This window comes from Cynoglossus semilaevis, chromosome 11, assembly GCF_000523025.1.
Source record: "Cynoglossus semilaevis isolate Cse_v1.0 chromosome 11, Cse_v1.0, whole genome shotgun sequence".
Classification (NCBI taxonomy): Eukaryota; Metazoa; Chordata; class Actinopteri; order Pleuronectiformes; family Cynoglossidae; genus Cynoglossus; species Cynoglossus semilaevis.
Genome location: NC_024317.1, coordinates 14,397,281 through 14,408,573, shown reverse-complemented (window position 1 = coordinate 14,408,573; position 11,293 = coordinate 14,397,281). Strand labels below are relative to the sequence as shown.

Here is an 11,293-nt window from a genome sequence, read left to right as displayed (position 1 = left end):
TCATTTCTATGTGTGGTCTCTGGTTCTGACAGTTCCACAGTTTCCTGCAGGTGAATTGAAGTAATAACACCATGGTGTAGATTTTGGTGTTTCAGCCAGAAATATGGGGCTGGGATTTTTCAGAGACATCTGGTCCTCACAGTCTGTGGGCGGATGAGCGTCGGCATTTGGCCATCGATCAGCCAGACTTAGACCAGATGCTGTGACTGGCACAACAGGAGGGAAGGAAATCTGCTCTTCACCTTGAGATGGAGATGAGGAAAATAAAAACAACACCAACACCAGATAATCACAGAGGAAAGGTCACGATCAACGCTGAAACCACGCAAAAAACACTAAAATATAGCGTTTTTTAGGGGGAGTCAAAAGTAGCCAAAAGTTAGCCAAGAATGAACCATTGTGGAAGACAAAATATAACTAAAGGTTAGCTCCGAGAAAGCTAATGTTAGCCAAAAATAGCCAAATGTTAGCATAGATGTTGAATATTGAGAAAAAAAGACAGCTAAAGGTTGGCACTAAATCTTGGCAATGTTTGCTAAAGGTTAGCTCAAAGCAGCTTGATGTTAGCCCAGATAAGATAGGAGGATAAGAGCAGCTGTGAGGTCCTGCAGGAAGCTGTAACTGTCACTCAGAATAAAATCTGGAAGGTGTTTGGAAGAGTGGTGTTGGGTTCTACAGTTAGAAATGAGTATTTTCAAAACATTTCTAAAGATTTTTCCAGAAAAGAGACAAACGCAACTGCAGTGTATTTAACAGGAGCAGCAACACTGTCGGTTTCCTGCTGTGATTTAACTGCACACAGTTTTGTGAAAATGAAGGAGATCCATCCTCAGCCACACGGGAGGAAACCCACTCTTCTGTTGGAGATATTTACTATTTGTGGGTTAAGTTTCCTTTTCCCCCCCCTAACCCCCCCCCCCCACCCCACTCCCTAACTGCCTTTCCCCCAGCAGGAGTGAGGAATCATCACACGTTTACATCCTGCAGGGACAAGTGCACACAAACACACAAACACTTGATACGGCAGTTGAACACAGAACTACGAAGACAGAACCATCAGCTGAATTGTGCTGCCATTATTTTTTTATCTTTATATTATTTATTTATACTCTATTTATAACTGCTCTTTGCACAATCTGACTGCTGTCAATGTCATGACAAATAAACCTTCACGAGTCCTGAATCTTGGCATCAAGCAGATCCTTTACATATAATCCTTTGTTTTTCACTCCTGTGGAAAAGACTTTGATTCTGACACATTAACACACCTTAACACCTGTTAAAAACGTATTATTATTATTATTATTTTAATGTACTTTATACTGTTTTATTGTTTCAGCTATGCACTTTATACTGTTTTATTGTTTCAGCTAAAGGCTTTTTTTGGGGCAATTATTTATAAATCACTGTTGCCTTCTTTGTTGATGGTTTATCGATCAGATCATCACTACATTTCATTTCACTGATGAAATCTGGGACTTGGTTTGGTCCATGGTCTGTGTGCCGTAGATGAAAATGAAACAGGAGTGCATTCTGTCTGACAGCTCAAATATAAAGCAGGGCGTTGGACGACACCTCAGTTCCATTAACACCATCCTGCTTCTTCTGACACCTAACACACGAGCCTGGGTTTTCACCTGGGATTGAAGACAGACACCACCTGGATCAGCTGATCTGAAAGGTTCAATCTTTAACAGGAAGTGATTCAGCCCTCGGACTTTCCTGTCCGCCGAGGGAGCCGTTCACATACTTTCACACTTCAGATCCATTAGTGAACGTCCTGTTCCGTTTTCACACCTGTCACTGTGACGCCTGTGTTTGTGCAAATGAAAACACTGAGAAAAACCTCCAGAGACTTGATGAAGAGTCTCAGAGTTCTCAGCTTTGATTCCAGTCTTTGTCCGTCACCGAGTGCTAGGATTAATTCAACACATCATAGTAAACTAGGGCTCACAGGTCGGGGGAGCGGCTAGTGCTTCTGCCTAACAGAGAAAAGATCACTGACTCAACCAGAACCAGTAACTGCTGCTCCATCTTCATGGAGTCCTTTCTGTCAAACCCTGAAGAAGTCCAAAAGCCATGTGGCCTCAAAGCTGTGCTTATTTCTGAGTCTGCTTCACACTCAAAAAACATGCCAGCTGTAATTAGGCTCATTACGATGATAATGCCGCAATGTGATTGGTCGACTGGTTCAAGGCAGAGTTGATGTTATATTTAGACCTGAGGTGATTCGTCCAATGTCTGCTTAGTGACATGACTTCACACTCTGTTTTCTGACACTGCCAATCAAAGTTGCCAAAAGGGGGCGCTAAAGAGCAATTCATCAGCACTGACTTAGGTTTTCTTCCAATTATCTTTTGTGTTACTTTATGGTCCTTGCATTTCTGTTAAGGACTTCTAGGTGGAAGAGTGATTAGTGACCTTGCCCTACATCAAAAAGGTCAAGAGTTCGAGTCCCTGTAGTAACTGATGGTACTGTTTATCTGCGTGGAGTTCTGCTGTTCTCCTTGTGGACGTTTAAGTTTAGCTGTAATTAGGCTCATTACGATGATAATGCCGCAATGTGATTGGTCGACTGGTTCAAGGCAGAGTTGATGTTATATTTAGACCTGAGGTGATTCGTCCAATGTCTGCTTAGTGACATGACTTCACACTCTGTTTTCTGACACTGCCAATCAAAGTTGCCAAAAGGGGGCGCTAAAGAGCAATTCATCAGCACTGACTTAGGTTTTCTTCCAATTATCTTTTGTGTTACTTTATGGTCCTTGCATTTCTGTTAAGGACTTCTAGGTGGAAGAGTGATTAGTGACCTTGCCCTACATCAAAAAGGTCAAGAGTTCGAGTCCCTGTAGTAACTGATGGTACTGTTTATCTGCGTGGAGTTCTGCTGTTCTCCTTGTGGACAGGTTTTCTCCAGGTTCTCCAGCTTCCTCCTACAGTCCATCATTTCTGCTAAATTCTTTGCAGGATCGTTGGGAGCCAATCCCAGCAGTCAATGGGTTAGGGCGGAGCCAATCCTGCGGTGTATCCTAGTTCTTCAATCCATCACATTAACACCGAAAGAAAATTTAATGTCTGCTCATACTAATCACTAGAGAACTCAGAGAAAACCCACGGTCACAGGAGGAGAACGTGCATACTGTAGGTCCAGCAAATAGTCTCTACATGTGCCCCGGCGACGGACTGTCCAGAGGGTGACCCCTCCCTCGACCTGTGACTGATGGGACTGACTCCAGCTCTGGACTTGAACACTCACCACATAGAGCTGCTTCCACAGTAACGCCCACTCCTGCAGCGTGGACGTCACCTCGGTGATGATGGGGTCTTCCAGAGGAACCACAGTCTCATCAGGCCTGGGTCAGAACACAACAAGAACTTTACCAACACTGAAGAACAGGCGGCGAGACAACAACACACACTCGTGCACGTTCAGTAGCTTCATTCTGGTCTGGTCCTCCTTCCTGGAGTCTCAGGATGGTTCTGGCAGCAGTGAGGTCTCCAGGCCTTGAGTGAAGTCATAAATCCAGGAGCTGAGAACCTCATTTCACCTCAACCTCCAGGATTTCCTCCGTGTTAACTCTCTTCCTTACCTTCTCTGAGACACGACTCCTACCACGGGGGAGTTGTTGTGTAAAAGCTGACTCACTGAGTCAGTGATAAAAATGTACTCTCCATCTTCTCCTCTCTGTTCCTCTCACTCTCCTTGTCAGATACTCTACGCAGATGTAACTGTTTCTTTATGTATTAAAATATAATCAGACACATCTTTATTTTTAAAAATGTGATTTTTTTTCTAAAGAAGGCTCACTGTTAATGGATGCGAATGTCTAAAAATGTGAAGGCTCACTGTTAATGGATGCGAATGTCTAGTTTTGAAAGCTAAAGCCCACGACGTACCACTAGAGGGAGACAAAATAAATAAATGTAACAAAGATAATTTCTATGTTTTGAATCACTTGTTTTATTTATCCTGTTTTAAATAAATGTATTTATTATACTTTTATTGCTTGAACAGCTTTGAAATTAAATGATCAATTATCAAATATGTGAATGTTATTTATATATTTTCAAATATGGGATTTTGAACATTGTGAATCAGAAGAAAAAAACAAAATGGAGGAGGTTAAAGAAGTGGGTGTGAAAAAGAAAAAAAGGAGACGAGCAGAAGGAAAATATTTTAGTTTGTCATTGGGTGATGTTTTTTCTCTAATATCTGACTTTCTCTTCTGTTTTTTTTTTTACCAAGTTCATCACATCTCTGTGTCTGTACCAGTGATGACCTTCAGAGACTGGTCAGAAAAAAAATCATTCTGGACATTTTGTTGTGTTTTTCGTAGGCAGTTTGAGGAGAACTCACCCTCGATTGCTGACGGTGGCTTTCTTCAAGTGGACGTAGCTGACAGGAAAAACTCCCTGCAGACACAGACAGAGAGAACTGTGGACAACGACGAGGCTAACGTACACGTACAACCACGTCTTGGTATGTGGGACAATTCTCGTCACAACATTTTCTAAAATAAACATATATTTCTCAGAGAGTTTCTTTACATTATCTTCCATGAGTCTAAAGTACAGCGGTAGAGAAAACAGCTCTCCTGGTTCCTGTCCCGGTCTGTGGTCTCACTGGACTCCAGACCCTTTTTGCATTTCATATTATGGACGGAGACCAGATCAATCTTCTCTGCTTTTTTTTCTACTGATGAAGGCAGAATCTGATCCTGGAGCTGCAGCAGCAGTAAATATAACACCGTCCACACTCGGTCTTTATCGGATGATCCTAGAGCCTGATGGAACTTTATCAATATTTTCTTTTTAAAACGTAGCTCAGCTGATTAGGAAAACCACTAAAGTCGATCTCAGGTTATTTTAGACTTTTCAGAAAAAGTCCTTTTTATATTGATGTCCATTAAAAAAAGCCCCCACTGTTTCATCCACTACCGCCTCCGTCACTCAAATCCAGTTCAAATGTGTTGTTTTGTGGATTTTAAAATTTGTTTTGTTTAGATTTTCCTCAGTGACACAAACTGACCACAGGAGGCAGGAGTGGACCAGCATGTTCAGTATCGCCGTGACATATAATGACTGATTCGATTCCTCTTTGGACTTTGGTGTGGGAGAGAAGTTGTCATGGTTGTCAAAAATATCCTAGAGATACAGTGTATATATTGTCAGTAAAGTTTAACAACGTGGTCTGAGGATTTAAATACAACTGACAACTGCTTTTTGTCCAATATTAAACTGATAAATTAAGTCTAGTTCATGTGAAGTCTTTAAATGAGACACGTTCAGATTTATAAATGTCAGAAGACTCGACGGTCAGAGGACAAATGAAACGTTGTCGACGTTGACGTTGTCATTTACAACTGTTCTTTTCCCTGTTTCCGCCCCCCCGCTGTGAATCATCACAGTCATTTTCACATCATCATCGCTCTTGTCCAAACTCCATATTTAAAGCTGTCACTTTTCTCCTCACTGACACGTCGACACTGAGCAGGATGTATAACAATAACAATAACAACAACAACAACAACAACAACAACAACAACACACACCACACAGACACACAAACTGTCACACAGTCACATTCTATTCTAACAGAAGCAGCAAGAAGACTGTTCAAATATTGTTGGAAAAATAAGTCTATGTTACAAAAATACGCTTCGAGGAAGTTGTTTCTAAACAAGATCTGTTCAAGAAAAATAAAAGTTCATGAACAATACACTAAATAATATACCAATATACCGTCTACAGCGGGGTCCCCAACCCTGGTATTGGTCTGTAGATCATTTGGCACCGGTGGGACACAATAATGTTCATATATATTCTTGATTTAAATATAATCTGCCAATATTTCAAAATAATATGCCATCCAGACTCTGATACTAACAGAATAAAGTCTAAAAGAGGTTTTATTTTGAAAATGTGATCCTTCAACAATCGGAGCGGTGCCGTCCGGTCCTTGGTACAAAAATGGTTGGGCCTCACTGGTCTACAGCATGAATGAACTAAATGATTAGCAAAAGATGGTGGCCAAATTATAATTAGCTAACACAGAACAAAGATTGCTAAAGGTTAGCTTAGCTAACGATGCTTCTCCATTAACACTGTTACCACTGATTCTGCCATTTCAAAGGAAATGTTAAATATGCATCAGCACCACATCCTTCCTCTACATGTATGTGTGTCTGTTAAAGCTGCATCTCCTCCATCATACTCCGTTTCAGAGACAGGAAACAGACACATGTCTCCCTGTCTGGGAAGTTTAAAGCTCTTCCCTCGTTTGACTGCATCTCTAAATTATTCAGACGCTCTGAGCGCCTTAATGGAAGCTCTGATGTTAGCAATCCTCCCTGACAACACAACGCTCCTCAGAAGTTGATTTAGCAAAGACAAATGTTTGGCTCTCAGCAGTGAGAGCCGTTCCTCCTGTAAGTGCAGGTGTTCTACACATCTTAACTAAAGTAGAAAACACAAACAGACATGATAAAATGCTGCCACAGCTAAATTCTAACTGAGGTTAGCTTTATTGTCACTATAAGTAGTACTGTAGTACAGCACAGCGGAGTATAGAACAAACACGTGTGTTATGTTGAGGCAGCAGTAGCTAACAGCAACTGTTAGCAATTTATAGACTTTTTTACATGGCGTTCCACATGGTAACATTGTTGGACCCTTAGTGTCAACACAAACAGGAAAAAAAAATCATCATTTTGTGGCAGGAACTACATGTACTGCATGTGTATCTCTTACCTTGACGTTTGGTTTCCTTGTTGAAAAACCTCTGAACCATCCTGTGAAAAAAATAATAAAATATCAGTCATCAGTTAATGCAGTTTGGTTTTTATTTACTCATAAATAAAAATAAATATATAGATAGTTATTTAAGGAGACAGGTAAAAATATAGGAAGCTACTTTTTTGGTTTCCATTTAATGTAGAGAAATAATTTCACCTAGAAAGCAGCGCGAAATTGAAGACAAATTACAAAAATGTCGAGCTCAGCGAGCAGAAACATCAATGTTGTCAGTTTTGTGAAGCAGAACCGGCTGTGATTCTAACCGGACATAGGAAGGTTCAGGACACAAAACATCGCAAAATTGATGTTAATGTATTCAGTGACACAAACTGACCCGTGGAGGCAGCAGAGGGCCGACAGCGTCTGTGTCTCTGTCAGCTCAAATCCTTGATTTTCTCAGTAGACCTCGGTATGAGTACAGTATTCAGTTGCGATGTTGGAAAAATGGGACCATGTTTCTTCTCAATGTGAACATTACACGTATCTGCTGGTACACTACTGCCTCTTGTGGTCCTTTGATTATAGATCATTTTCAAAATTCCACTTCTGGGTTGTGTTTATGAAGAGTAAATTATTGTTGTGTCACATTTTCTAGTGAACAGAATGGAATCTTCAGACTGTGTTCTCATCTCTTCAAGACCGCAGCAGCTCGTACTGATCTAATCTGAATATGGAGATGATGGCTTTAATTGACTCAGGTGATTAATAACCAATCAGGAGTGGTTTGGTCCAGACAGCTGTGAGTTTACTCCCTGTTCTGTCATCTAAATGTTAATCAGGCTGCAGCAGAACAACATCTGCTCCTCGGTCTCTAACTAACCTCAGAAACGGAGGAGCAGGAGGAGAAGAAAAGACAAAGATCAACCTCAGAAGGAGAACCACAGGACGTTGGTCTGTTACTGTTACTGCAGCACTAACTCAGACCTCGTTACTGAATGACATCACTTCCTGTCACCAGGTGCATCCCCTCTCTGAGCTGGAACAGCAGCAAGAATGGAAGGAGCATCACCTAATGACTCTGGCTCCGGTCCAAACCATTACAGACCGTTTGGAACCGATTACTGTAGACAGCCACCAGAGCATTTATGATAACAGGCTGAGCAGCAATAACACGCTGCTTTATTCCTCTTTAATGGACCAGGATTCACTGGTGCAGGACTGTACTGATGCTGATGCTGCTGCTGATGCTAATGCTGCTGATGCTAATGCTGCTGATGCTGCTGTGGAAGGTCATTTCCTTAAAACACACTGAGTCACTAACGTTTAAGACTAAAACAAATTAAACCAAACTTACAGAAATGTTGTCGTTTGATCTAAAGAGAAATATTCAGTTTAGCTAGCTTGAAGCTACGTCAGGCTAAGTTTTTTTTTGGAAGAATTTCTGAAATCTCCTGAATGAGTCCTGCAGTATCATTTGGCCTCACCTTCACATTTCTCCAGGATCTGAACAGTTTCTCCAACCTCCAGAGCCAAACCCTGAGTCACCGAGCCTCGGAAAGTGCAGATCACTAGAGGAGAGAGGAGAGAGGAAGGAGAACATGTTTATCATTTGAAAATGCACACGACAGCAGGACGAGAAGGTACGGAATAAAGTAAAGGGTTAGGGTTAACTAAAGTGAAGACAAAGTCTCCATGTAAACATAGGACGATGAAGATGATGATGATGATGGTGTGTGTAAACCCGGTGAACGCTATATTTAGTCCACGCTTTTCAGATTACGTCTAATCCTAGAAAAATCCAGGACAGACCTGAACTGGACTGTAATGCCAGAAAAAATTGAAAAAGTACTAGAAAATTAGTTCCAATTCCAATTAAAAAGTCCAAGAGGTGAGGGGTTTCCACCACAGGTAACTGTGTAAACATAAGTTCCAGGATCTGCTTCCAACTCGAGAGGAACTGATGCAGTCACTAGTCCCTGGAACTAGAAGTAGTACCAGGAATAGACACAGTAACAAGAACATTTCTTCAACAACTCTGTGTGATTTCAATAGCTTTTAAAAAAAAATTTGCTCTAATAAGTGAGTACTAAGAACTACATTAGCACCACAGAAATCAGTACCAGGAACTAAGGGTTCAGCCACTAGGAATAATACATACATACATAATACAAAAGTACCAGGACAGTATGTCATTTAGCTTTTCTTTCAGTGAACATAGAAGCAAATTAAAAATTCTACATCTGACAAACAGTCCACTGTGTTCCACACACGTGACATCATCCTCTCACACACGTGTAGGTTGGTGTTTACATGGCCTGACCTAAATGTCTGCTAACGTGCTTCAACTCCCGGGTAGTCAAGTGACGGTGAGAGCAGCGTCCATTACCCTGAGAGTCTGCAGGATGTTTGAATAATTCACAGATGATGAATTTGAGTCAAACATCGGTTTATGTTTGAAACAATGAAATATTTACGCAGGATTCAAACTAATTCAACTGTTTGTGTTTGAGAACACAAGAGAAAAACAGTTCCATTGAAGTACTGAAAGTTCCAGTGAAGATGATCAGAACACAGAGAGAAAAACAGTTCCATTGAAGTACTGGTGTTTTCTGAACTCTGTGGAACTGTTTATCCACTCAGTCACCAGCAGTAAAACCTGTCAAAAGTTGTCTTAGAGCACTGTCTACGTTGGTAATGCAAGCCTAGGGGGCGCTGTTACTGACAACTGGCCTTGAAAATGTTTGACACGGGCAACTTTTCTACTTCTCATCACTTTAGACAGATGTAAGGTTTTATTTTACTGTGACGACAGCAGCAGCAGCAGCAGCACTGACAGCAGCAGCACCGATAGCAGCAGCACCGACAGCAGCAGCAGCGGCAGCAGCAGCACTGACAGCAGCAGCAGCGGCAGCAGCAGCACTGACAGCCAGCAGCAGCAGGAGTGTGATGATAATTTAAATTCACACCACAGTGTCTTTCCACTCTCCCCCTTCCTCCCTCAGATCGTTGTAACTGAATCCTCCGCCATCGAGTGGCTCAGGGTCAAAGCAGGCATTTTTCACCGTTTAGTCTATTAATAGCAGAGATCTGCTGGCTGTGAGTGTGTGTGTGTGTGTGTGTGTGTGTGTGTTCTGGCCTACTTCTGAACACTGATGCTGAAGAAAAGGTTCTTCCTTTATTCCCTTGTTTGCTCTTTACTGTCATTTTATCCACACATAAAGGAGGAGAGTTAGTGAGGGGGAGAGAGAGAGAGAGAGAGAGAGAAACAGATAAAAACTTTTTATTTCTGTGTGAACTCGTTTCAATTTGTATGTTTTTTAAGTTCAACGAGTTCACAAGCAGCGGCCCGTGGCCCACTTACCACGTCCTAGAGGTGGACCAGACCAGTTCATATAGTTCAACATGACCACTCAAAATGTGCCACCACTGAAAAAGTGTTATAACCGGTCCAGATCCAGACCGAGGTCCTCCATTTGGTGATGACTGCATTAGAGCTTCAACAGCTCCATAACAAGCCAACAACTAAACTCTCCCACACCAAACTCCATTAAGAAAATCATGGATTTAAGGCCGCGCAGACACAGGTGCTGTCGGTCCGCTGCTGCCTCCTGTGGCCTTAGGTGTCACTGAATTAAATCCAAACTAAAGACTACACAACCTTTAGCCATGTCTCACTAATGTTTCTAACTTCTGATTGGTTGGTGGGTGTTTATGACGGTGTCGCTGTGATCACTGTTAGAACCTCAGTCTATTTAAGTCTATGTCAGACTTTAAATAGTCACAAAAAGAGAGAGAGGGAGGGAAGGGGGGAGATGGTAGGAGAGAGGGTGAGAGTGAGAGGGTGAGAGATTGAGAGTGAGTGAGAGAGTGAGAGAGAGAGAGAGAGAGTTACTTGTCGTGCAGGCAATAGTTAAAGTGACTTAATCAGATCAAACTTAGTGACCCGAATAAACACAAACTGAACTGCGTGTGTGTGTGTGTGTGTGTGTGTGTTAAAACACATTGAGATGAGAAAAAGAGAAAAGTAGAACACATGAAAGAAACAGGAAAGAATGATAAAGAAAAGGTAAATAAAAGAAATATTTATATTTATATATGTTGTTTAAGAACAGATGAAGAGTAGAGCAGAGGACTGTGAAGTCATCTTCATCTTCATTATTATTACTACAGACCTCAGTGCTCCTCTCTCCGCCCCTCCTGGACTGAACCGTCAGCTGATCTGACCCGGAGTAACAAGCTAACCGCTAACCCTAGATGGCAGGTGTAACCTGATGCTGTTTGGTTCATGGAGGAGCAGTGGCTGATGGGAGGAAGGACAAAGGAAAGGTGACATCACCACAGCTGAGCTGATTTAGCAGTTTTTGTCAGAGGCGTCAGATTAAATAATCTGATGACGTCGAGGAGGATTGATCTTCCTGAAGGACGGATGACGGGAAAACTAGTAGAAGAAGTAGTAGGAGTACTATGAGGAGGAAGATGAGGAGGAAGATGAGGAGGAAGATGAGGAGGAAGATGAGGAGGAAGATGAGGAGGAAGATGAGGAGGAAGATGAAAGATG

The 11,293-nt window shown here is 41.8% G+C and overlaps 1 protein-coding gene across 1 annotated transcript in view; it reads right to left on the bottom strand.

Moving 5' to 3' along the window:
• dock3 (dedicator of cytokinesis 3) overlaps nt 1-11,293 on the bottom strand; it is a 41,134-nt gene that overhangs the window by 22,561 nt on the left and 7,280 nt on the right. Inside the window, exons 2-5 of the mRNA XM_008320771.3 lie at nt 8,220-8,303; nt 6,751-6,791; nt 4,358-4,413; nt 3,257-3,353 (exon numbers count right to left, since the gene is read on the bottom strand). Of these exons, the coding sequence (XP_008318993.1) occupies nt 3,257-3,353; nt 4,358-4,413; nt 6,751-6,791; nt 8,220-8,303 (278 nt within the window). The remainder of the gene's footprint in view (nt 1-3,256; nt 3,354-4,357; nt 4,414-6,750; nt 6,792-8,219; nt 8,304-11,293) is intronic.